Below are 27,260 nucleotides of genomic sequence, written 5' to 3' on the forward strand. Positions count from 1 at the left end.
GAAAGATTGGTCTCAAATTGGATCAATTTCCTAAGGTAAATATAAAAACCTTTCGTTGCCTTTTAACGTCGGCATGGGTTTGTCCTCTTGTTCAAAGAAAGCAACTGTTTCTGCTAACTGTTTTCCATGTGCAATATTTGCTGTAACACAAAAATTTACTTCTGAAAGCAAATTTAACGGAGTTAACATGTTACATGAAAAGAAAAAGAGAACCCAGATTTAGTGATGAACCAAAGTTTTCTACGGGTTGTTTCATTAGCCTGATCTATGTATCGTAGATTACCCATTTTGTTTATTTACCCTTTACAAACATGTTTATGCAAAACATATTAGTAATAAATGTCAGATTTGGGGCCTTTATTTAGTCAACTCCACTAGCTTTTTGAGTAGGAAAAACATGCACCTATAATAGTTTTAATAAATGCCACAGGAGGTGTTTATTATAAGATTTCACATATTCTTTTTGCTCCACTTACTAGTTTCTTCCCCTAATAATTAGTTCTTTTCCATTGTAGAATCTTCCTTCCTCCAAAAGAAACAAAATAACAAATGCCGCATTGATCTTTACACTAATCTATAAATTCTTGCTACATAAGAATCCTTCCTTGGTAAACCAATGTGGTTATGGTTTTGTGGTTTCTGCACCTTGGGTAGATTAAGACTATCCACTCGCCAGCCATATAAATTCATGGAAAGAAACAGCTTTCTTTGGTTTCTACTTTTCATCTCTTTCCTTTTGAATGAAAGATAGTAGTAATTAAATCAAAGATCCATGTTATGAGGTAGCAGTATTTCATATAGAAGTGGTGCTCCTGCTCCTTCAATTTATTTATATGGGATGATCTATTGAATTAGTACAACCTAATTATATTTATGCAAAGTGCTTGTGGAAATATCTTATTATTGTACTGCTTCACAGTTCACCAGTGACACTTGTACTTCCACTGTTACTAAGCTGATAAAAAGGCTTAATAAAGCATCAATTAATGGTGCCTTATCTTTTTTAAGTTGACTCGTGCAGAATTCTCTGGCATGCTTTCTAAATATGAGCTCCTAGTCATATGATCGTATTTTGGAATTTCCTGAGCACGTGTATGAATATTTTCCTCGACTACTTAATTATTTTCTTTATATCTACCAAACAACAAAATTTTATGTATAAGTGCGCCTATTAGATAGATCATTAATTTGAATGTAAAAAAATGTACTTCATTTACAAAGTTATTTATTATTATCTCTTTATCTGCTTTCTGGAATTAACCCTTCTTATATTTTGTCCTGCCACTTCCTGCATATTGCAGCTGACCTAGTTATGTTACCTTTGCCTTCCAGTGAAAAGGGGAGATTAAATTTTGTGAATGGAACCAGATGAATCAATAAGGGGGAAAAGAAGGAATGAACACAGACTAAACTGCTTCAGGTTAGGTGAACTCTGAAATGGATGAATTTGGACATTCATATCTCTGGTTTATAGTTAACATTAGGGTGGTCGTGATCAGTTAGGGTACGCCAAATAACATATCTAGCTCCAAGTTTGGACTCCCCTTGTTTGAACCATTAATTTCGAAGTAGAAGTAAGCCTTGGTGCTTTTAATCATTTATGTTTCATGTTGGAAATTTCCTATGAAAGGCATTCCTATGTCATCTCAATATAAAATATGATTAATTAGCTGAAAAAAAGTAACAATAAGTTAAATAGATTATGTCATTAGGTATTTATAGTTATAACCTTTAAAGAACTAGGAGATGATGCTTTTGTTCCGGTGTGGCCATTAGGAATAAACCAACGTAGTGTCATAGCCACTTTCAAAACTTAACCAATAAACTCATTGCTACCTTCTGCATATAAATCTCCACTAGCCTACCGTATCATCAGAAATATTCATTGTATCTTCGGCCATGGGTCACAAACTCTTCTCTTACTTCACTTTGCTCTTCCTTTTAGGCTACTGCCTCTTCGCCTTTGTCCTTCTTTTTCCCTTTGCGTATGGCCAGCTTGATTACCATTTTTATGGGAGATCATGTCCCCACTTGTCAAATATTGTTAGGTACGGTGTCTGGGCAGCCTACAAGAATGATACCAGGATAGCTGCATCTCTCCTGCGGTTGCACTTTCATGATTGTTTTGTAAATGTAACCACCTATGAATCTGTTACCTTTTACTTGTCTGTCTTTAACTTGTATAACTCAATCTCTTATCAATCTTATTGAAACCAAAGATAAAAGGTGCCATTTTCATTGGTAGGAAAAAGAAACTAAAACCGTTGTCATTTACTTACTTCATGTTTCACTATCAGGAAAATGAGTGAGCCCTACCATAGACTGCTTTTCTGGCAGGAAGCTCTTTCTTCTATATCCTCATCATACAATTATAGTACCAAATTTAAGAGTAAAATAGCAAAGTTCATTCTTCTTTTGCTTGAAGTCTTATCTTATATTTGGTGAAACAGGCATGGAATCCCCAGCTTATTACATTCAGATGGGATTCACTTATAGGACCTATAAGCTGGTTCTTAAATTCAAGAGACAGAGAGAAGGTGTTAGGAGGGGGGAAGTTGAATGCCATCATAGTAGTATTATATCTACAATCTTTTCTTAGAAACCAAGGGCTTGCAGAATTATCTTTTTCCTTTATTCTTCTTTTTCCTCCTTTTACTTCACTTATTTCGTGATTTCTTTTTCCCCATTACAACTTCCTCAACAATCAAACGAGAGCCTAAGGTTATCTTTCGAGTTACCTGGTAAATACAACAGTTTCTCTCAATTGCTAAGAAAACATGAAAAACATACAAAATTAAGATGCTTAAGACACAAAAATCATTAGTCAAACATATCATTCATGTTACAAGATTTTTCAGTGTGTAACATATTTTCATGGCATGACATAATATAGGTAGACGATTCTTTTAGGAATGGTATGTTACATAAATGCTTCACTTAGCTTTATATCATAGAAAAAAAGGGGATTTTTATTAGATTGTTGGATGAGTCCTACATCCCAGGTTCTTTAAGTTGATGAATATAATGCAAGGGGACATTGAAGGAGAAGTAATCTATCCTTTAATAGTCTTCTACTTACACCTTATATTTTGAACATGTCAATTTGGGCTCTACTTCGTTGTCTAGTGTTTACTAAATCTACTAAGAGTTTTCCTTCTGGCATAGGGCTGTGACGCATCAGTGCTTCTTGATGACACAGAAGATTTCAAGGGCGAGAAGAATGCCTTTCCAAACCGTAACTCTGTTCGAGGTTATGATGTCATTGACAATATAAAAACGGATGTTGAAAGGTTTTGCCCATCAACTGTTTCATGTGTTGATATATTGACTCTTGCAGCAAGGGAAGCTGTTGTCTTGGTAATTGGCATTTTTATGTTTATAGCTTCTATAAACTTTCTGAGTCAATTCTCATATTCATTAATTATAATTATATTCCTTTTCCTTTTTCATTTCTACTATTTTTATTGGTTAGTCAGGAGGGCCTTCCTGGCCAGTAATGCTTGGGCGACGAGATGGAACAACTGCTAGTCAGCAGGCGGCTAATGAACAATTGCCATCACCTTTTGAGCCTCTGGAGAATATCATTGCCAAATTCACATCAAAGGGTCTTGACCTTAAGGATGTTGTAGTTCTCTCAGGTTCTTTTTCTTAACAAATTGCTCTGAATCATTTTGGCTTATACTTTCATGCTTGACTTCTTTTTCTTTTTCCTTTTTCCTTTTCAAATTGGAGGATAGTCCTTATTCCTTACCAAATTGATTTCCTTTCTGTTTCCATGACATTTGAAAGTGAGAAGGTTCCTGCAAAGTGCAAAGTGGTGGTCCTGTGGACCATTACAGATAATAAAGCATCACCAAAAATGATAGTCAAACATTTATGATCCTTAATACTGCCACATACATACAGCATTAAATGGCCCCATTTCTGCTATAAATCAGAAAATTTGACTCATTTTAATGTTTAAATAAGGTCTCCAAAGATATCTAATAAAGTGGTATGGCAAATGAAATTGATATAGATGCCTTATCTTTTTTATGTTTATTGCAGGAGCTCATACCATAGGTTATGCTCAATGTTTAACCTTCAAGAGAAGACTTTTCAACTTCCAGGGCTCTGGTAAGCCTGACCCCACGCTCGATGCTTCAGCCCTCGATGGCTTGCAAAGAATGTGTCCAAACATGGACACCTCAAACAGCAATCTCGCTCCCCTCGATTCTGCAAGTGCCTATAGATTTGACAATATGTATTACACAAACCTTGTCAACAATAAGGGGCTTCTTGAATCTGATCAAGCACTAATGGGAGATCCAAAAACTGCTGACATGGTTAATTCCTATAGCTCCAAGTATTTTCTTTTCTGGAATGATTTTGCTAAATCAATGGCCAGGCTTGGCAATCTTGGTGTACTCACGGGGGAAAAGGGACAAATCAGAAAGAACTGTGGGTCTGTGAACTTATAATGCTGGTCTATGTACGAAGCTTATGTAGTTTGATCAAAGCACCAAGATTGTCAATAAACTATAATAATTTGGTGTTCCTGTGTTAGATGTATGATTAATCATTCTCCAAGAACTCTGTAGTCCACCCAGCTCAGCTACATATTTTATTTTATGCTTTTTTTTTAACACCTCCTTTGGCTTTCCACTTTCACTTGGGATAAATGTCAGGTTTCTTTTGAGTTTTGAGGAGAAGATTTAGGCTCAAACGCATATAGATTCAATAAAGAAGCCGAAAAGGAGTGATTGGGTTCAAAGAGGAAAATATAAAGGAAACCTGTTGGATGCCTGACCAACCTTTGTACAAACCCCCATTGGGATCTCTGTCCTTGTCTTTCAAAAACACCCATCTTTTCTCTCAAATATCCATCTTTGTCTGTCTTTAGTTTGTATATTAAGATGCCTCAAAACTATTGTATATCATGAACAATCATCATCATCATCATCATCACTCATGGATGTATTCTCTGATTTCAAACATTAAGGATTTAACCATTTTGCTGGATTTAAAGAATTTTATATCTTTTTTTAACTGGTTTTTTATTATGTCCCTTTCATTATTCATCATTCAATCATTTTCAATGAACATTGCTTTCATCTTTGAAATGCAGCTTAATATTGTTTGTTCATCACCAGCCCCTTTATGATTAGGTGATTCTCTGATGGTTTACGGTTGGCAGCATTAAACCTGTAGAACCATGATTGCAACATTTTTGGAAATTACTATTTGTGCCCAAGATTTGTATAAGTCATATAATTCCTTTCTTTCTCTTTTACAATAAACTCAAATTCCAACAGAAACTATATATATGATTTGAGTTAATATTCATATGACACTGATCAAGTATATCAAACATACTATTTAAAAGGAGATTTTTCATTTAATACATTATTTTCACTAAATTTAAATAATTTTCTTTGCATTCAAAATATTACCAAAATACACCATTTGTTGCTAACATTAACTTCCCCATCTTTAATTAGAGAGATTTTCGGAGAAAAAATTAATCATTTGATACAAGTGTATGCACATATGTCTGGTCTAGAGATAGTAATCTAATTTGAATTTGATGAGTTTTGATATGATCAAACCTTTTAGGATTAATTTTTTTTAAAATCAGATATCGGATCAGATCGGATAATATAAAAAAAAATTCGAGATCGAGTTGGGATCGAGTTTTAGGCAAATAAGATCTTACTTAACTCGATATATATAAAAATTATTTTTTAATTAATTATTTAATTTTGTATATATATTATATATTTAATTTTATATTTATATTAAAAATAATATTTTATATTAAAAAATATTTTATTATTTTGAGATCAAATCAAATAAAATATAACTTTGTATAATATCAAATTAAATTTAAATTCGAATATAATAAATAAAAAAAATTATCGAATCAGATCCGATATGACCGTTACCATCACTCGTCTGGCCATCTCTGAGGCTCCAGCTACTCATGGTTGGGAAATGGGTGTAAAAGAAAGAGATGGACCAATTGGCCTAATGTTTGAACATTATTTTCAACTTTTTCGGTAATTCAAAATATAAAAATAATATCCCATAATTTTGTTTTGACTTTTTGACCTTTAAGAAAGGCAGAGCCATCCATATCCAATGCCCCTTTAAAAATGAAAACAACTTTGAAGAAACTAAAAATGAGCTGCCTTGTCTCATCGAGCAAAGCAGCTAAGGCTACATCCAAAAAGCAATTCCTCGTTGAAACTAGAGAAAGCAAAGGAAAAGAAGAATACAAATTTCTATGCTTTTTTTATTTATTAAAAGTCACAGAAACTGTATAATAAAAACTGCATGTGAGCTCTTTGTGGTCAAAGAATTTTGTAGATTCAGCAAACTGGAGGAAGGGGAAAATCTTCAACTATAGTAATGGACATAATCCAAAACTAATGTTTTGGCATGCATTTGAACTGCAGAATTCATGGTCATATATGGAGAAATGTAGTTGAAAATAGTCTCTTTTCCAATTATATTTCTTTTACAAAGTTTTCCAACAGCTTATTTTGGACATTCACTCATTAAAGTTGTTTGGGACTTTTCGATGTTTATCAAATAAGTCAAAAGTAACTTTTGATTAGGTTTTCACTATTTCTTGCAGCACACTTGTCAGAATTCAAAGAGAAAAGCTCTTTCATTTGAAAAGGGTTTCCTTTTGCCACTCCCCCTTCCCCAACTTTTTTTTTTGTCATTTCCTTCTTTAGCACAACACTTTTCTCTCTTCTAAACCCTTTAAAAACCCCACTAATTTTTTTTCCTCTTTTCTTTTTCATGATCCAAACTTGATAAAAAACAAAACCGCACTTCTCACTTTCCATTTTTCTTTGGTGATGTCTACACCATTAGAGCAGCAGCAGCAACCACCAGTAGGAGTGAACCAACAAGCCTACACGGCCCATACGGGTCATTGGTCGGTTGGACCCGTAATAGCCGTTCTCGCAGTGATCACAATCCTCGGAGTCATAGCTGGCATGATTGGAAGGCTATGTTCAGGGCGTCCTATCATGGGCCATGGTCAGTACGATTTTGAAGGTTGGGTTGAGAGGAAATGCTCCTCTTGCCTGGACGGTCGGGTCGACCAGCCTCCGCCGCTGTCCGCGGAGGAGGTGCCTGTAGAGGAGACACAACAAGAAATCAAAGAGGAGCACCATCAAGCTGAAGTTCAAGTACAAAAGCAACATGGAAGTAGCGGTGAATCTTAATCATTAATTCTTTTTTTTTTTTTTTTGCATTTATGGTTATACGCTCATTGTACGTGAAAAATTGGATTCTCTCCTTTTTTTTAATTAGACTTTTGTTAACTTTTAATGTTAATGCCATTGTTCTCCTGTGTTCTTTTATGATTCATTCATGAGAATAATTAGATTATAAAAAAGAAACAATTTTTTTAACTAAAATATACTATATGTGATATGTTAGGGAAACACAATTATTTCTTTAAAATTTGTTTGTAATTACTATTATTTTGTTATGATTATGATATTTATATTCAAAAAAAGATTTTCAATTATTAAATTTAAAATTTTAACTTAGAAAGTTTCGAGTTCTAAATAGAGATTTATCATATGAACTAATGATTGTCTTATGCTGATTAGTCCAATAGCAAATGAGTTTGCATGATTAGGTTAGAAAATACTATCTATCACTGTGCAATATTATATCATATATATATGTAATTATGATAATTATTATGAATATTCAATCAGGAATGTAAAAAATGTGAATTGGGGTATTAATGATTTGCATTGATGGCAAGCTTGAGTGTGTTTTTGTAGTTAGTTGGGTCTTTCAGCTTTTGGTTGCTTTATTTGAATACCTCAATATTATTGTCTTCATTTATTTTATGTTAGGGTTTCCATAGGATTCTCTTCTCTCTTTCTTCTTGTTTTCTATATTAAACATTCTTAAGTTGGCAGTCTCAACAGTGATTGCATATTTAATGTTCACATTCCTTTGTTAGCAACATGAGACAGTATAACTTTTGGCTGTCATGCCACTTTTGGGATTATTCTGGGCACCCTTACCAAGACAGATAGAGCCATTAATAAACAGCGGTGAAAATGGTGTTGCCAATGCTGTTTAGAAAATAGAAAACTTTTTATTCCAATGCAAACTGGCTGAATGCTTTATTCTTTCTAAAATGTGAATTTTAGCAGTTTTAGCAATTTTGAACTGAAACAGAACGAAATCACACATTCATCAGTTCACTTTTCAACATGAAGTAGCTGAATCTGATCATGAAAATCTGAAAATCACAAGCAAAACCTGAATCCTGCTTTTCCTGCTTTTTTTTTTTTATAATAAGAGAAAGATAAATAAGCAAAAAAATACTAACTTCTATACTCAATATCCCTAATTACCTTTCCAAGTTTCAGTATACTTTGAACTCCCAAGTCACTTTGATCTTCCGAGTTGAAGTATGCAACCATGAACATAATTGACTAACAATCTTTAGTTCTTAAAAAGGTAATATGTTTAGCTTCTGCTTCGTTTTTTTTTTTTTTATTGGTACATGTTTCTACTTTTGTTTTTCTTTAATCTAACTATTATCATTTGTGTAACTGTTATTATAAAACTTTTCATTATCGTTGGCATGTGAAACCTGCTTATAGCAAAGCAATAATGGCTTTTGCTTCACATGAAACAGTAACTTTTAAGAGGAAGTCGGTTTTAAAGTTTGAATGCAATCACCAAATTCACTGATGTGTATTTTTCTTATCAAACAAGAGGATAAAAAATAGTGCAAGACAAATGGAAAAGTGGGTTTCAAAGTTGGGGCACAAATAAATTGTCTTGCCCTATTTCCAGTCAAAATTTTTGCCAAAACAAAGAAAAAATTCATGGCAAATTTGACTTGCATAAACCCATTTTGTAGGATGGCAATATCAGTCGAACATCACTTGGCTATGGGGGTCACACCAAAAAAAAATGGATATTGAAAAAAGCATGCGATGGGAAGCTTTTTGTCTCAGCTACCTCCATCCATCATCAACTATAAACTCATTGGTGAAAAAGGTAAAGTCTCTCCCTCCCTAGAACAGTTACTGGGTACAAATCTGTACCGTGCTTTCTTCAGTTCGTGCCCAGCTCCTGGATTCTGGTGTCAGTCAAATCTCGCAGTGGAAACTTCTTCAAAAAACAAACCCAATAATGAACCCTCCGATGGGCAATAGTCCAAAAGAAAATTGAAAATGGACTACAAATCTTGTTGATGGTTTGATGGCCTCCAAGGAAGGAAAATTGGGCTTCCTTGGCTGTTGGCTGCTTTTTTCTTATCAAGCCCATATCAACATCCAAAAGACGGTTTCATTGCATCAATATCTTAGAAAATAGGCAGTAAGGTCAAGAAGGAATGGTGGCAAACTGACAATTAGGATTTCATGGGCTGTGGCCTGTGTGGCTATGCTTAAAATAGAGAAATGATCTTTGTTTTCCTTTATTCCCCAAATTTTTGCACTAGGACTTTGTCAATATCGGATCTGATCACTGATCTATCACGATAAATCGACGTTAAAATCGGTCTAATTTTGTAATTAGATTTATTTTATAATTAAATCACTTTAAATTATTATAAATTAGTAATTTACATAATAAATCAATAAATCAAATAATTTTTTTTTATAAAATCAGGCTGATTCAATATCAATTAACACGTTTAGGTAAAATATAAAACAAATCTTTTAAGTATTCAAAATAATTTAATTAAACTCTTATACTATTATTTCATTTAAATAACTCTTAATTCTTATTTTCTACTATTAAAGCTCTTGCATCCTTATATTAATTATATATTGGCATATTTTGACACGTAGATAATAATATTATAAAAAATTTATACATGTATAAAAATAAGTAATTTTCAAAAAAATATGATCTATCAAAAAATTTTATTAATTGATATCATAATTAAAAATAATTTTAAAAATAATAATATATAAAATTAATAAAAATAAAATATTAATAAAAATGATTAATTATTTGACCATGATCGAAAATAATTAATAAAAGAAAATGTATATATGTAAAATTAAAAAAAAATTACATTCATATAAAAAATATAAAAATGATTTGAATTTCTTTTTTACTAATTTTCATATAAATATAAATATTTCCTTTTTATTAATTTTGTATATAGATATTTCTTTTTTTATTACATAAAGATTAATTATCATATATTAATAAATAATATTTATATTTTAATCAGTATAAATAATAATTATTTTTAATTATTTATTACTTATTATTTATTATATTTATTAAAATATAAATATTATTTCTAACAATTCAAATATAAAATATGATTTTACTAAAATGTTAAGTAATTTAGTATTTAATTGTTCTATGAATTTTATATTTTAAAATTTGTTATTTATGATATACCTTAAAATTTGTAGTTTTATGATTGAATTATTAAACTATAATTTTAGTTAAAAGTTTGAACTTTTAAAATATTTATATTTTATATAATATTTTTTATTGAATCAACAATTGATCTATTGACTTGATGGTTAAATCATTGATTTGGTAATCCAAAACCTTGAATGGTTTAATATTTGATCCGATTTTAATAACTATAACTAGTACTATTTTTCCTTTATAAATGCTTCACATTTAGGTTGCCTTATCCGATGCTTAATTCTCTCTGTTAAATGGTTTCATTTAACTAAAAGTTTCTCTTCTGTTTAGTACTGTAAACAAATTGAATATAAACAAATGAATATATGTTTATAATTTATTCATTTTTTTTTAGAGATATTCAGACTTAGTTTGTGTTTTGAAAAAAATTATTGTGTTCATCCGAACTTAGTTTGTTAAAATAGTAAGATGTTCGTGTTCACTTTATATTTAATTTAATTAAATTAAATAAGTTCATTTGTAAATACTAACTGAACATATTTATAAACATATATAAATGAATATGTTCATGAATAATAAATAAATCATAATCAAATAAATTTAAATAAATAAACTTTAAACTAATATAAAAAATTTTTAAAATAAGATTATGATTAAAAAGTAATTTTATTAGTATTATTATAAACAAATAACAAATGAATAACAAATAAATAATAAACAAATAAAATTTAAATAAATTTATTTATAAATATATACGAATCAAATGAAACTTTATTCATGTGTAAATCATTTAATAAACTAATATAAAAATACTAATCAAGATCAATATAAACAAATAAAAACTGAACATATTTGCAAATGATTTATTGAAAATTCTGTGCGTCATACCCCTACTTCTTCTGTTGTAGTTTCATGGATTTTTTTTTTTCTCTTTGGTGGTCAACTCTTTAGATATCATAAAGAATATCAGCAAAAACATTATCACGTGTATAAATATCATTTTCATTGTATAATCTGATTACCTTTCTTTTTCTCTCTATTTTAATGGTTTAGAACAAAATAAACTAATCAATCAATCCTTCGAAGGTGCATCCTTGGGTGGGGGTTGATGCAAGCTCTCCAATCTAATCCATTTTGTTTTTTCATGAAAACTTGGAGTTTTTCATTATAGCTTCCATCATCCTTTCATTCTCAAAACCTCACAAATTTTCTCTACTCAAAGAAGTGATCCAATAAAAGCATCAATATACAAATTGTATTTGCCCTGTTTTTTTACAAAAGAAATCATAATCTAATGATAAATAAAAAAATTACAAATACTAATTTAAATCACAAAATTATTAATTATCATATTTAAAAATGAAAGAATAAACCAACTGACGTGTTTGCTTGATTTGCCAATGAAAGTGAAAAGATCCCTCTCTTCTGAAAAAATAGCTATGCCTGAGTCAAGCTTGCGTGGACTCAATATTCTAATATTCAGATCCAAAAACAGGCCATGATCATTGTTAAAGAAATTGGGTTAGATTAGATCCCTAGGAAAATAGTAGGAGAAGTGTTATAGTGGCAGTGATATCTTCAACAATGATAGCCTCAAATCCTGGTCGTTTATTTCAATCAAATATAGTAGCAAACTTGACGTACAAAATCAAAGTGTTTAGATAGGCAATCTCGTCATTGTTTATAGAGTTATATTGGCAAAGAAAATAGGGAATCTCGTTAAGAAATGTTTTTGTCAAAGCATATATGTTTCTTGTAAACTGACGATTATAACAAAGAAACAAAAATCCAACATGGGGCGGGCTTCCATGTTTTTTAGAATATATAATAAAAAAGGGGTTGTTTTATTTTTCAAAGTGAAGATTTGGGTACCTAAATTCATAATCTAAATCATGTTGGTTGAAGCAATTATTTTAAAAAAATTTTAAAATTTATGTCTTATTTTACAATTATGATTTCTTCTATAAAAAAAATTCATAACTTAAATCATGTTTTTTAGAGAAATAATATTATAATTCATGATCCAAACCATTATCATTTGTTTTTTTTTTTTTTGTTTGGGATTTTTATTATTTTTTGTCTTAATTAATTTAAAATTGAATTATCAAATCTCACAAAAAAAATTTCTTCAAACGTTTATTTTTTTATTTATAAAATTTAAAATCAAAATTTTATTTTAAAAAAATCAAACTTTTTAAACACTCCGACAGGGATTGGTCACTATCATTTGTTGTCAACCCTTACATGATCTACAATAAATAACCCATGTGGAAAATAAAAATACTACTTTATGTAGGAAGTTCCTTACAAAGGATTTATCTAGTTTGACCAATGACTTCAAAGATAAAGTAGAGGGTAAAACTATAAAACCCACAAAATCAATGTCCTGATAAGAAAGTACAGAGAAATAAGAGGGTTATCAATGCAAAAAAGTACTGTATTGTACAATTTTATAGGGGAAGAGGGGGCGAGCTGGCTGGTTCCTGCCAAACTCCAATGGGTCAGTGACCCATTTTTGTAATTCTAAATATAAATAAATTAAATGAAAAAAAGCGGGACTGGGGTTTTACAGAGAAGGAAGAGAAGTCTAGAGAGAAGGAAAAGAGCGCAGGTGATTTTCTGTCTTTCTATATATATATATATGTTATTATTATTACAAACATAAAACTGTATAGGAACAGAGAGAAAGAGAAAAAGAAAGAAAAGGAAAAGAAAAGGCTGATTAGGAATATGATGATGAGGCAACGGTGTTATTTGGATATAAGCCTTGGAGAAAAGCTTGAAGGAAGGATAATAGTGGAACTTTTCAATGATGTAGTACCCAAAACTGCTGAGAATTTTAGGGCTCTTTGCACTCGTGAAAAGGGCATTGGTCCTAACACTGGGGTCCCTCTTCACTATAAGGTCCCTTTCTCTTTTCCTCCCTTTTCATTTGTTTTAATTTAGGGGGTTTGCTTTTCTGGGTTTATGTTGGTTTTGTTTGTGGTTTATATAAAATGACTTTTATGTCATTGAACTTGTCCAAAGTCATGGGATATATATATTTATAATTCAAAGAATATATATAGATATATTTATATATATATATATATAAATATATCTATAGATATTCTTTGAATTAGTTGGGGTAGGAAGAGTCTGAGTAGGGTGAAACCATGGAGATATTTAAATTGTTTATGTAATTCATGTTGGTATTATTATCAACCTTGAATGGATATTCCTACTTGATTTTGCTAGTGGATCTTTTGAATAAGAATATTCGGAAATACTTGGAATTTTGATTTTTTTTTTCCTTTTTAACTTGTGGTAGGCTCCAAGATTTAAAGTTTATCTATGATTCTTTCTACATACTATGGTCTAAGCTTCAATCTTTTATCTGTCCCAACAACAAAGAAATGTAAGACTTATTAACATTTCCTGACTGATAGTTTTGGCAAACAGCATGCTAGCAGGATTCAATTGTTCTTTTTTTTCCCCTTAAGTAATGCCATGTAAACCATATCTGTTATCATATGGGAAAAATTAGAAATGTCATCTAACTATTTGTGATGCTACAAGTGGTCTGTCTATGAAATGCTGGCACACGGTAGTGGTGTCTTCTTACACCCATAAATAGAAAAACTTAGGTGGTGCTTGACTTTGACTTAAATCATTAACATGATCTTGGTTTTAATTTCTTTTTTTCAGAAAAGATATTCTGTATTCATTCTTTGACTTAAAAATATGATATAAGCATGTCTTTGTGGTTTCCAACATTGGTTATGCCAATGTGAGTAGCATTGTGCTGCAAAACATGTATCAATTTGAATTTAATTGATTAATGATTATACATGCCTTTGGATGGGAATTTCATTTTTGCTGAGTTTGAATGATATATGTCATTTTAGTGCTGGGAGTTCATTTTCATCGAGTTATCAAAGGATTTATGGTACAAGGTGGAGATATATCTGCTGGAGATGGTACTGGAGGAGAGTCAATTTATGGTTTGAAATTTGAAGATGAAAATTTTGAATTGAAACATGAAAGGAAAGGAATGTTATCTATGGCCAACCCTGGTCCTAACACAAACGGGTCTCAGTTCTTCATCACCACAACTTGCACTTCTCATTTAGATGGGAAACATGTTGTATTTGGCTAGGTTGTCAAAGGAATGGGAGTTGTTCGTTCAATTGAACATGTAACAACTGGTGAAGCTGATTGTCCCACTGTCGATGTTAGAATTGCTGATTGCGGAGAAATCCTTGAGGGGGCAGATGATGGGATATCCAATTTTTTCAATGATGGTGATTTTTATGCCAATTGGCCAGCTGACCTTGATGAGAGTCCTGATGAGCTCTCTTGGTGGATGAATGCTGTGGATTCTATTAAGGCTTACAGAAATGAACATTATAAGGTAATGGGCTTATGCATGTTTATTAATGCAGTCATGGGTTCATTGCCACAAGGGATTGTGCTTGTAAACCTTCTTGCTACACTTGATATTTCAAGATGTTGCTTCCTGGATTTATTGTTCATTCTTTCTCTCCCTTGTTTCCTGTTCCTTTTTAGTTTCTCCTTTAAGGTCTCATTTCCTTAACAGAAACAAGATTATAAGATGGCTCTCAGAAAGTACAGGAAGGCTCTCCTCTATTTAGATATCTGCTGGGAGAAAGAAGGGATGGATGAAGGTGACAACGTTTCTTTGCTGTACATGGTATAATCTTTCAGTGATAAATAAAGTAGTATGATTCTTAATTTCCCGTGGGTGTTCTGCATGTGTTGTGGCTTTGCAGAGAAGAGTTCAAGTTTGAGAAAGACGAAATCCCAGATATTCACTAATAGCTCTGTAAGCTTCATTCTTCACACTTTGACTGACTATCAACTGTTGAGCACTATAGGTTTGAATAATTTTGCAACCTAGCAGCACTAATTTGCTGCCTAGATTCCATGTCAGAAAATAAACCTTTTATCTTTTATATCCTGGAGGTGATTAAACATTGACTATTATTGTTTTATGTTAACTTGCTCTTTGTTTTTTGTTCTGTTTATCTTTTAATATCTTTTATCATTGTCTTGTCTATCAACTTGTTGTTTGGACTAATCTTAGTTATCTGTTTGGACTAATCTTAGTTATCTTACATAGTATTCTATTACTTGATGGGTGATGTGGCTTTAGGCCTGTAAACAGAAACTAGGGGATCTGAAAGGAGCACTGTTGGACAAGAATTTGCTACGCGTGATGGAGATAACAATGTGAAAGCCTTGTTTCGCCGAGGTCAGGTTAGTATCTCCCATTGGTAATAATTTTAATCTCTTGGATGCTGGCAGCTTGGGCTTTTTGGTCTGAGCTAGTCATTTCATAAAGGAAAATTTTGTTGAGATTCATACCATAGACCTTTCATAGAAGTTGCCTTTACAATTTGCCTTTTGGTTATCTTCTTTATTCTGCACTTTCTGTCCATTCAAGCACATTCTGGTCCTAATGATTGTGATACTTATGTGCCAGGCACACATGGCACTTAATGATGTTGATGCTGCTGTTGAAAGCTTCAAGAAAGCTTTGCAATTGGAGCCAAATGATGGTTAGTGATGAACTTTGACTTGACAACGATGAACTTAATATTGGATCATTCACCTTTTAGAAGTTTTTGAGCTCTATGCCTTTTTAAGTGCTTGGCAAGGTGTCAAATGGAAAAATGACCCTCTGAAATTGGGATCTTCAAAAGTGTATTTAACTTTATCTCCGCTTGGACATATTTTATTTCCTACATATAATTGGGCCAGGGATATATCTTCTTATATTTCATGAAACCTACCTGCTACATATGCGGGATGACTATATCAAGGCAGTGTATATTGTCAACATGTTAATCTGTGGAACTTATCGATACTTTTTGTAATATATTGTTTTTCAGGTGGAATAAAGAAAGAACTTGCTACTGCTATTAAAATGGTTAGTAGATAAAATTGAATTGGTAGTATCTTGTGGCATTACATATTATTTATAAACAAATGTGTATATGCAAATAAATGTGTTGAGCAGATCAATGATCGGCTCAATGAGGAGAGAAGGCGATACCGTAAGATGTTCGAAGCACACTCAACTGGTATGTCGTGTGCGTTTGTTTTGTGCATGCTTTTATTCTTTTATTTCTTTAGATGGATACTTGGTATTATTGGGAATGTGAAATGCAGGTGCTGAAAACCATGATAGTTAAGAGCTTCAATTGTTTTTTGCTGTAGCATAGTGAGATCATATCATCCGGTTCAGGCTTTCTTGATTAGGATCTCTTACCGTTTTGACAAAATACTAGGTATATGCATGTTCAGCCTCTGGTTTTGGTGCAACGGTTTGATGCTAATTTTCCTAGCCACTGATGAGCACTTGCATGCTAATGGACACAAATGTTGTGTTCATTCTGGAAACAATGAAGCCGTAGCTTTATCTTAAATAGTACTGTGTCGTTGATTTTACTAATCTGCTTCAGGTTTCAATGGAAGCAGAGGAAGCATTCCAGCAAGTTCAACTGTACAAATCTGAGGGTTGAACCAATTCTTGTTTCTAATGAGAGTTTTGATATAATTTAATAGGGAACTAGGAAATTTAGACCAAGACTGATCAATTCCTTGATGAAATTTTAGTCCAGACAATCCTTCTTTCTTTCTGACAAAAATTGGTATAAAATGTACAATTTTGTCTCTCAATTTCTTTGTTTTGCTAAAACTTCATTTCCTTGGATTATTTAACTTGACAAAAATATAATATTACAAGTGAAAAAGGGCTGCAAAGAGTTGCCACGTTTCTATGTACATGAGATTGGCTACTAGACACAAAACTCGACTCAATCATCTACTCCTTTGAATTTCGAAACCACCTCGCTCTCTTTTTTATTAATTCTTCTGAAACAGTGAAATGTATAACCTAATGTAATTGGACAATTTACAGGTATTTACAGTCACCGGGAATAGAAAGACATAACATAGCATGTGTTAGAACCATAGAAGTTCATTCCTGTAAAAGTTCCATGGCTGCTTGGTGTCTCACACACTGCATAAGTCATCTTCTGCGATAGATGACCACCAAACGAAGGACCAGTACCAGAGTAATAGCAGAAAAATCTAACACTCTTCCAATTCCCAGACTCCCTGCAAAGCAGAAAAACAACAATAATTTACCTGATTGGCTTAGCATACGTCCTATGGTGCATTAGCTCTCTAGCATCAAAATGTTAAAAAAAAAATAAAATCAAATGGACGCATACTACAATCATCTTCCAATTGCCCCTACGAGTGACAAATATTGCTTAAGAAAGAAAACATACCTGCTGGAACAAAATCAAATGGTGTAGCTCTGTAGATGAAACTTAGCACCATTTGCAACATGTAAGATAGTATGACTTTAACAGAGGTAAACAGTCATGAAGCCATTTTTCAATGACATGAGCAATTCCTTCAACATAAATACACATGGTACGTAAATGATTCCTCATTGAATTACTACTAATTCTATCCAAGGCATGCAAAAAAGAAACAGAAATTTCACACCTAACTTCAACTATTAGCATCTTTACATCTTATTCTTTATTGCCTCAACCATTATAGCAGCCTATTACTTTGCTATACTTCAAGCTTTTGGCGATGGCTGCATATGGTTATAAGAGAATTAAAAAAATGCCACCACACAACATTAGAAGTGAATCGTAACATGCCATGTTTTCCAGGTACTGGAAAAAAAAAAGAGCTATACAAATGAAGATATTAACATGTCTAGCCTTCTCATCTGTTTTTTACCCAGCATTTTGAACCTTTGTTTTCTCTCATTCTGAACCATTGTTTACGCTTGTTAAGCAGATTATCCTACTCTTTTTTTTTTTTTTATCTCTTTTTCCTTTTAAATGGATAAAATGCGATATACGTATCCCATCATACTTTCCATGCTTCAAAATGAATCTATCAAATGGTTCTTGTTAGGAAAATGGGGTCCAGTCCCATGTAAGTGGTTTTGGACCAAGTAAAGGCCATGGGCCTTGATCTTTTATTTTACACAGAGCCCTAGCTACTTAATAAAAAAAAGAGGTGGGGTTGTTTTGTGTGTGTGTCGACAACCAAGCAGAGAAAGAAGAAAAGCCAGGAAAAGCAGAGAGAGAAAAAAGGAGAAGGGAGAGTTGATTAAACGGAAGTCGATCCGTGGTCCGATTGAGTTGGAACCTTGTCAGGAGGTTTATGATTCAGAGTTATACATTCTGAACGGTGAAGATCGGGTTTGAAGCTCTCTAGGAACAAATCCAGGGTGTATTTGTTGAGTCACTTATTTGGTGAGATTTCTCCAATTATTTCTCTAGTTGTTGATTAGCTCTAGTTTTAGCTAGAGAAGAACTTTGTATAACTATTATTTGATAGTGAAGATTTTTCTGGTGGCCCGTGGTTTTTCCCTCTACACTGGAGGGTTTTCCACGTAAATCTTGGTGTGCTTTATTTTTCCTGCGCATTTGATTATTGATTGTTGTCTATTGCTTCTGTATTGTTGTGATTATTGCTTCAGGCGCAACAAGTGGTATCAGAGCGAGGGTTATTTTGAGACATCGATACAGAAGCAACCCAGGATAGAAGTAAATTCTGTTTGAGATCATGGAGGGTGATACAGGTTCCATGATAAAATTGACAGCATCGAATTATTCAATTTGGAAGCCTATGATGGAGGATCATCTATACTGTAAAGATTTGTATGAGCCAGTATTGGGTGATTCGGCTAAACCAGCAGATATGAAAGATGAAAGCTGGAAGAAGCTAGGTAGAAAGACGCTGGTTACAATCAGAAAATGGGTTGATATCAGCGTGTTCCATCATGTAGCGCAGGAGTCAGATGCTCACATTGTTTGGGAAAAATTGGCAGCATTGTATGAGAGAAAAACAGGTATGAATAAAGTTATGCTTGTTAAAAAGATTGCAACTTTACAGTACAGGGATGGACGATCTGTTACAGAGCACTTGAGTGATTTTCAAGATATATTTAATCGGATGACTACTATGGAACTTAAGATGGATGATGAAATGAAGGCATTATTTCTTTTGGGTTCATTGCCAGACAGCTGGAATACTCTAGTTGTGACTGTTCTTAATTCAGTTCCTGATTATAAGGTGACATTGGAGATGGTAAAGGACAGTATGCTTAATGAAGAAGCGAGGCGAAAAGATGTAGACCCTGGGAATCAAGCTTTGGTCACAGAGAACAGGGGTAGAAACATCGACAGAGGTCAGGACTCAAAAGGCCGTGGTAAGTCTAAACATAGATCCAAGTCTAGAGGTAAAGTGAAGTGTTTCCATTGTGGTAAGGCGGGTCATATAAAACGAAACTGTAGAATCTTAAAGCAAGAGCGAAAAGATGAGAAAGGCAAGAGTTCAGATGATGACAATGTTGCAGCAGTGAATTCAGATAGTGATTCAGTTACTTTGATTTGTACACATGGTGATTGTAATCATGTTAGTGATCCCGGCATTGAGTGGATAGTTGACACAGGAGCGGCATATCATTGTATTCCTAAGAGAGAGTTGTTTACAACTTACAAAGCAGGAGACTTTGGTTGTACCAAGATGGGAAACAAGAGTGTGTCGCAGATTGTTGGGATTGGTGATATTGTTGTACAAACTAGTACAGGCTGCATGTTGACTTTGAGAGATGTCAGACACATTCCAGATATGAGAATGAACTTGCTTGCTATTAATGTCCTTGATAAGGAGGGATATGAAAGCCGACAAAAGAATGGACAGTGGAAGCTTCTCAAAGGATCTATGGTAGTTGCAAGGGGAAAATTATGCTGCACAATGTATAAGACATGGATGCAATTGAACGGTAACCAGGTAAATACCGTTGAAAATGATGTTTCAGCAAACTTGTGGCACAGGAGGCTGGCACACATGAGTGAAAAAGGGTTACAGGTTTTGGCAAGGCACTCTCTCATTCCCTTGACCAAAGGTATGTCTCTCGATTCATGTGATTATTGTTTGTTTGGTAAGCATCATAGAGTTTCTTTTCGTAAAAGTTCTCAGAGAAAAGAAAATAGATTGGAATTAATTTATTCGGACGTATGTGGTCCCATTGAGGTTGAGTCATTAGGTGGTAGCAGATATTTTGTTACTTTTATTGATGATGCTTCACGTAAGATTTGGGTGTATATGTTGAAATATAAAAGTCAGGTACTGCAGTATTTTCAAAAATTTCATGCCATGGTTGAAAGGATGACAGGGTTACCCTTGAAGTGTATTCGAACTGATAATGGTGGGGAATACACATCTAAAAGCTTTGAAGAGTATTGCTCAAAGCATGGGATCAGGCATGAGAGGACAGAACCTGGAACACCGCAGCATAATGGTATAGCTGAAAGAATGAATCGCACCATTGTGGAAAAAGTCAGATGTATGTTGAGGATGGCAAAATTACCAAAGCCATTTTGGGGTGAAGCAGTCAACACAGCTTGTTATTTACTTAACAGGTCACCATCAGTTCCTTTAGGCTTTGACATTCCAGAAAGAGTGTGGACAGGAAAAGATGCTTCATACTCTCACTTGAAAATTTTTGGGTGTAAAGCATTCATGCATGTACCAAAAGAGCAGAGATCAAAGCTTGACAGTAAAGCTACACAGTGTGTGTTTGTAGGATATGGTGATGAGGAATTTGGCTACAGGGTATGGGATCCAGTAAAGAGAAAGACAGTCAGAAGCAGAGATGTGGTCTTTCATGAAAAAGAAACCATAGCAGATCTTGAAAAAAATGAGAAGACTACACGAGTTACTGTTGAGTGTGATGTTTCAACACCGACAGGGATTTCACAGGAAAGAGCCACAGATGGTGAAAATGAGCCAGAAACAGAACTTGGGGATATGAATGAGCCAGCCATAGTTGGTGATGAGCCAGATGCTATTAGTTTTGAGCAGGGGGAGCAATCCTCTCTACCTGAGAGTGTTGAGCAGGGGGAGCTACCTTCAGCATCAAGTGATGTAGAGTCTCAGCTCAGGAGATCTACTAGAAAGCGCAGGCCATCTACCAGGTATCCAAGTTCAGATTTTATTTTAGTTACCAGTGAAGGGGAGCCAGAAAGCTTTCAAGATGTGCAGGCTACTCCGGATAGAGAGCACTGGTTAAAAGCAATGAAAGAAGAGATGGAGTCATTGCGAAAGAATGGTACTTATGATCTTGTTAAACTTCCAACAGGGAAGAGGCCATTAAAGAATAAATGGGTGTTCAAGTTGAAAAAGGATGGTGACAAACTAGTGAGGTACAAAGCTCGATTGGTAGTAAAAGGTTTTTCTCAGAAACCAGGCATCGATTTTGATGAGATTTTTGCTCCAGTTGTAAAAATGAGTTCTATTCGAGTGGTACTGGGATTGACAGCTAGTTTGAATCTTGAGCTTGAGCAACTTGATGTTAAAACTGCATTTTTGCATGGTGATTTGCAGGAGGACATTTATATGAATCAGCCTGAGGGTTTTGAAGTGAAAGGGAAAGAGCACTTAGTTTGCAAATTGAAGAAAAGCTTGTATGGCTTGAAACAAGCTCCGCGACAGTGGTACAAGAAGTTTGATTCTTTTATGATGAGTCATAGCTATAAAAGAACAGCAGCAGATTCTTGTGTGTATATTAAACAATTCCCTAATGGTAACTTCATTATCCTATTATTATATGTTGATGATATGTTGATTGTAGGACAAGATGCTAGTATGGTTTGCAGGTTGAAAGAACAATTGTCTAAGTCCTTTGATATGAAGGATTTAGGTCCAGCAAAGCAGATTCTTGGTATGGACATTATCCGAGATAGGAGAGCTGGAAAGCTGTGGTTGTCACAGGAAAAGTATGTTGAACGAGTGCTTGGTAGATTCAACATGCAACATGCTAAATCAGTTAGCAGTTCACTTGCCAACCATTTTCATCTAAGTAAGAAATCTTGTCCAGTGTCTAAGGAAGAGCAACTAGCTATGTCTAGTATTCCTTATTCTTCTGCAGTCGGTTCTTTAATGTATCTTATGGTTTGTACAAGGCCTGACATTGCTCATGCAGTTGGTGTAGTGAGCAGATTTCTTTCTAATCCAGGGAAGGTTCACTGGGAAGCAGTAAAATGGATTTTTAGATATTTGAGGGGTACCTCAAAAATGTGTTTGACTTATGGAGTTTCACAACCAATTCTAGAAGGGTTTACTGATGCTGACATGGCAGGCGATCTTGATGGTAGGAAATCTACTTCAGGGTATTTGTTCACTTTTGCAGGAGGAGCTGTATCTTGGCAGTCTAAGTTGCAGAAGTGTGTTGCTTTGTCAACTACAGAAGCTGAGTATATTGCAGCAACTGAAGCATGTAAAGAAATGCTTTGGATGAAACGTTTTCTTTTTGAATTGGGGTTGAATCAGAAAGAGTATGTGGTATTTTGTGATAGCCAGAGTGCTTTAGATTTGAGTAAGAATACCATGTACCATGCTAGAACAAAGCACATTGATGTTAGATATCATTGGTTACGTTCAGTGATTGAAGAACAGCAGATGCTATTGAAGAAAGTCCATACTGATAAAAATGTGGCAGATATGTTGACTAAGATACTTCCTAGGGAAAAGCTTGAGCTTTGCAGTAACTTGGCCGGAATGAGTTCCCTGGCCAAGGTAAGTTCCAAATGAAATTGCTATGGTGATGAATCTCCTTCTAATGGGACTGGAGGGGGAGATTGTTAGGAAAATGGGGTCCAGTCCCATGTAAGTGGTTTTGGACCAAGTAAAGGCCATGGGCCTTGATCTTTTATTTTACACAGAGCCCTAGCTACTTAATAAAAAAAAGAGGTGGGGTTGTTTTGTGTGTGTGTCGACAACCAAGCAGAGAAAGAAGAAAAGCCAGGAAAAGCAGAGAGAGAAAAAAAGAGAAGGGAGAGTTGATTAAACGGAAGTCGATCCGTGGTCCGATTGAGTTGGAACCTTGTCAGGAGGTTTATGATTCAGAGTTATACATTCTGAACGGTGAAGATCGGGTTTGAAGCTCTCTAGGAACAAATCCAGGGTGTATTTGTTGAGTCACTTATTTGGTGAGATTTCTCCAATTATTTCTCTAGTTGTTGATTAGCTCTAGTTTTAGCTAGAGAAGAACTTTGTATAACTATTATTTGATAGTGAAGATTTTTCTGGTGGCCCGTGGTTTTTCCCTCTACACTGGAGGGTTTTTCACGTAAATCTTGGTGTGCTTTATTTTTCCTGCGCATTTGATTATTGATTGTTGTCTATTGCTTCTGTATTGTTGTGATTATTGCTTCAGGCGCAACAGTTCTTAACTATCCCTCCCACATCAATAGCATACTAACATTTTTTTTATATGAAGCATACCGACATTTTGAAATGCTAAAATGTCTCTCCTCAGTCTCCTTTCAACATCCCTTCCATTCCGTAAGTAGAAATGCAAAGTACTTTACTAGAACCCTCCAAAGTTCTACCTATTTTCTTTTGAATTGAAGATATAAAGTTCAGGTATATGACATACATCAGATGAAAATAGCAGATATTGAAATGGTCTGGAAATTGAAGGAAAATACTAAATAATCTAATTGCATATGGTAACAAGTAACATTAACATGAAATCAAGAAGACAAGCACATGCACACCACCAGACATGCATATGCATGCTAGTCTGTGCACACGTCTGTTTGTAAACATGATTGCTATATATATATTAGTTAGTACACATGTATATATGCCTTCACAGTGCAAATGTTGAACAAACATAACTGCAAAAAGGCGCATCTTAGCAATATATGTATCATTTGCATCAGAATCCATCAATCCCTGGAACATTCTCTTGATAAAGAATGGTAACTTGTGCACTTTCTGCTAAGAAAAGAAGGAAGAAAATGTTCATGTCCTGCTTGCAACAGAACAAAAGATTCATATGTTACAGCTGTAAGATAAACGAAGCAATAATCAAGAAGCAAGTATGAGGATTGTTAGGATTAACAACACAAAATGGCACTCTTCTCTAACTCACCTCAGAGGTAACGTCTTATGGTATAGTAAAATATACGAAACATTTAGAAAACAGCGCAGTATGCCTAAAAAGATTACCAAATTAAGGCCATCGATTTTAAGGTCTTATGTGTCAAAGGGAAAAGAAAGAAAGAAACAACAAAAATCACTTTGCATATATGTTTTCCAGTCTAGAAAAGGCTATATTAGCACACATACCTGAACAAATCCACGCACACCTCCAACAAAGAGAAGGTTATACCTCTGTACAGTTTTAAGCAGTTCAGTAACTTCCTGGTCCTGTTGTTGTTGCAATGATGCCTCTGGCATCAAATTAACAATCTTGCAAGTACACATGGGACACTTGCATCGCTTAGATACTGAGGAATAGTTCCAGAATTACAAAATAAAACTGCCTGCTGAAACCAAAAAGGAGGAGGGGAAAAAAGAACCAATTTGAGGATACTTGATTTAAGGTCAAACATGTAACCCTGTTCCCCAATTGGGAGGTGGGGAGTATTAACAGACTATAAATCACTAAAACTCCATCCTTTGCACCAAAGGCAAGTTAAAATTTTAACTGAACTCAAGTTTTGGCAATCCGCGGCATAGGATACGCAAGGAAAAAGAAATCGTTTATCAATAATTTTAGTAAAAAAATAAGCTTTCGTCGAGAAATGACAGCAATGACAAACAAACAATGCACAGAATAAGTTGCAAACAGCACAAACATCCCTTTGTCCTTTGACGAGAGAAAAAGCTTAAAAGTACTCAACAACGTTCTTTACATGAACATTTAGCCGGTCAGGAATCCATAAGTCTAGGTAAATATCTAATTCATGTTCCTGTTTACATAACTCAATAATAATCTCATTAAATTACCAGCAAATAAAGAGAAAAGGAATATAGTAAAAAAACCAAAACCGAATTAAAAATATTTGTACATTGTAATTTGTAAAAAAATGATACGGATTAAAAAAAAAGGTCCCATAAGAAAGCCTCCAGCTTCTTTATCATTTTCATTATAAAGTAAAAGATAGAAAAAAACAATGATGCAAAGAGACTCGCATCTTAGTAATATAAATTCTTTTCTTCAAGCAATGTACCACACCCTATTTAAGCTGCCAAGAAAACATAAAGTCTCGCATATAAACAATAAACCAAAAACTTTAATACTCAAATTACATTTAAAACATAATACACGAATGGTTTTCAAGGGATATTTTGAATGAATCAATAAATTCTTGTTAACAAGTAATAATTTTTTAATAATTTCAAATATATTCTGTTGTAAAAAAGTTAAATCTAAAATTTTATTCGTATTTGTAATTAAATTCAATATTTAATTTAAAGTTTTTCGAAAAAAAAAATTATATTTTTCACTTTTGATTCTATCTTAAATTTTTTTCACCAATTAAATAAAATCAAACTTAAAATTACAATAACGAAATAAATCGATAAATAAAAAAAAAATTTAAAAGAATTTTCACAATACCAATGACCGCGATTGGATCGACAAGGAACAGTGAAGGAGCCAAAGCAAATTGGGCAGCAATCGTCATTGGGAGGGCTTTCACTTAACCTCTTACTCTCTCTAGATTCCTCCACCTCTTTTTTTTTTTCCTATCTCTTCTCCGTTTCCATTTCCCCTCTTTCTCTTTTCGCTTCAAAATGTATCGCTAAAGGTCTTTTCCATCAATTTCTCAGGAAAATACGTGGCCACCAATTCCTTACCAATTGAGGACAGCAACCAAGCGAGACATCCTTCCAAGTAGCCATCAGGTCAATCCACAAACGGTATTTATACTAGCCATACATGCAATGGGAAGGATGAAATGGTTGTGGGGAGAAGGTTGCCATGAATTCAAGCTCGAGAGGAGGATCACTAAGGAAGGAAAGCTTAAACGTGAACCGCCAAGTAAATTCTTTGCCTTCCTTTCAGGACCAAGGATTTTTCCAGGAAAAAATTATCTTTTATTTTTTTTTTCTCTAATGAAAGCCACAACATCAGCTATAATCCATAACTATGATGTGCATGTAACGGTAGACCAGAATGTGAATCCCAAAAACAGTGCTTTGCTTCACATGAAGCATGGCTTAATGGTTAGGATTAAGATTAGATGGACATTAGTCCTTCAATCTTAGTCCAAAGTGCAAACTATAGCTCGTGTTTGCAATTTACATAGATCTTACATTTTAGGGACTAATAAATTATACCAGAAAACCATTTAGAATAGATTAAAGCTCTGTTGGACTTTTATTCATGAAGATGACTTTTTGAAAGAAAAATATCGTTCTTAGGAACCATAGTTTCCTTTGTTCTTGGGGACTTATTAGTTAAAGTGTTTTTTTTTTTTTTTTTAATGTCTTAGATTTTAACAAGTTGTTTTAGATTTAGTCTACTTCTTTGAATCAATAAAATGCATTATCCAAAAAAAATTTTTTTTCTTGCACCAACCGAACAAAATCCAAATAATTTTGATCGTTAAATTTGAATGTGTACATTTTACCTTAATTACTCCATAAATGTTGTTTTTATATAAAAGGGAATCTAATAATATCCTCAAATATTAAAGAATTTGGTATTGTCTGCTATGATTTTGGTCGGTTGTTTGAACAATTCTCCTCTAATACCATACATATATATATACACCACAAATAATAAATGTGTATGTAATTTCCTCTAATATCATTTCAGCAACATTAATTAAATGGAACAACTTTGAGTTGGGCAAGCTGATAAGCATGTTAGTGGGAGTCCTTCACCAAACTTTTTGTCTTCACAATCTAATCTAAGGTCAACTTGATTAAATTTCAATTACAATAACTAATATATAAATTCTCAACCACATGGCATTTATGATATCTATACTAGAATTAAGATTAGCAAACATATATGTTTGACTTGGATGAACAATTGC

General features: G+C 33.6%; 3 protein-coding genes and 1 pseudogene across 4 annotated transcripts; 3 read left to right on the forward strand and 1 right to left on the reverse strand.

Moving 5' to 3' along the window:
* Positions 1-1,443: 1,443 nt before the first annotated feature.
* On the forward strand, positions 1,444-4,990 carry LOC111308273 (peroxidase 10-like). Its single transcript, XM_022906589.2, has 4 exons — positions 1,444-2,133; positions 3,166-3,357; positions 3,473-3,638; positions 4,048-4,990. Exons 1-4 carry the CDS (start codon positions 1,900-1,902, stop codon positions 4,458-4,460), a joined length of 1,005 nt encoding a protein of 334 aa, XP_022762324.1. The 5' UTR covers positions 1,444-1,899; the 3' UTR covers positions 4,461-4,990.
* Positions 4,991-6,493: 1,503 nt separating this feature from the next.
* LOC149519896 (uncharacterized) lies at positions 6,494-7,365 on the forward strand. The gene has a single exon (XM_089742479.1). The coding sequence runs from the start codon at positions 6,849-6,851 to the stop codon at positions 7,218-7,220; it is 372 nt and encodes a 123-aa protein (XP_089598605.1). The 5' UTR covers positions 6,494-6,848; the 3' UTR covers positions 7,221-7,365.
* Positions 7,366-14,287: 6,922 nt separating this feature from the next.
* On the forward strand, positions 14,288-17,127 carry LOC111308274 (peptidyl-prolyl cis-trans isomerase CYP40-like; annotated as a pseudogene). The gene is made up of 8 exons (XR_016329306.1): positions 14,288-14,767; positions 14,954-15,041; positions 15,147-15,199; positions 15,530-15,633; positions 15,860-15,935; positions 16,269-16,306; positions 16,397-16,460; positions 16,668-17,127. The product of XR_016329306.1 is annotated as a peptidyl-prolyl cis-trans isomerase CYP40-like (transcript).
* Positions 17,128-17,359: 232 nt separating this feature from the next.
* On the reverse strand, positions 17,360-26,118 carry LOC111308035 (RING/U-box superfamily protein). Its single transcript, XM_089751470.1, is given in 6 exon segments — positions 17,360-17,499; positions 17,676-17,728; positions 24,107-24,207; positions 24,559-24,758; positions 25,830-25,962; positions 26,074-26,118. Coding segments are annotated over 6 exon segments (672 nt in total).
* Positions 26,119-27,260: the final 1,142 nt, after the last annotated feature.

Source organism: Durio zibethinus, chromosome 2, assembly GCF_047325235.1.
Source record: "Durio zibethinus cultivar Kanyao isolate XHJ-2024 chromosome 2, ASM4732523v1, whole genome shotgun sequence".
Lineage (NCBI taxonomy): Eukaryota > Viridiplantae > Streptophyta > Magnoliopsida > Malvales > Malvaceae > Durio > Durio zibethinus.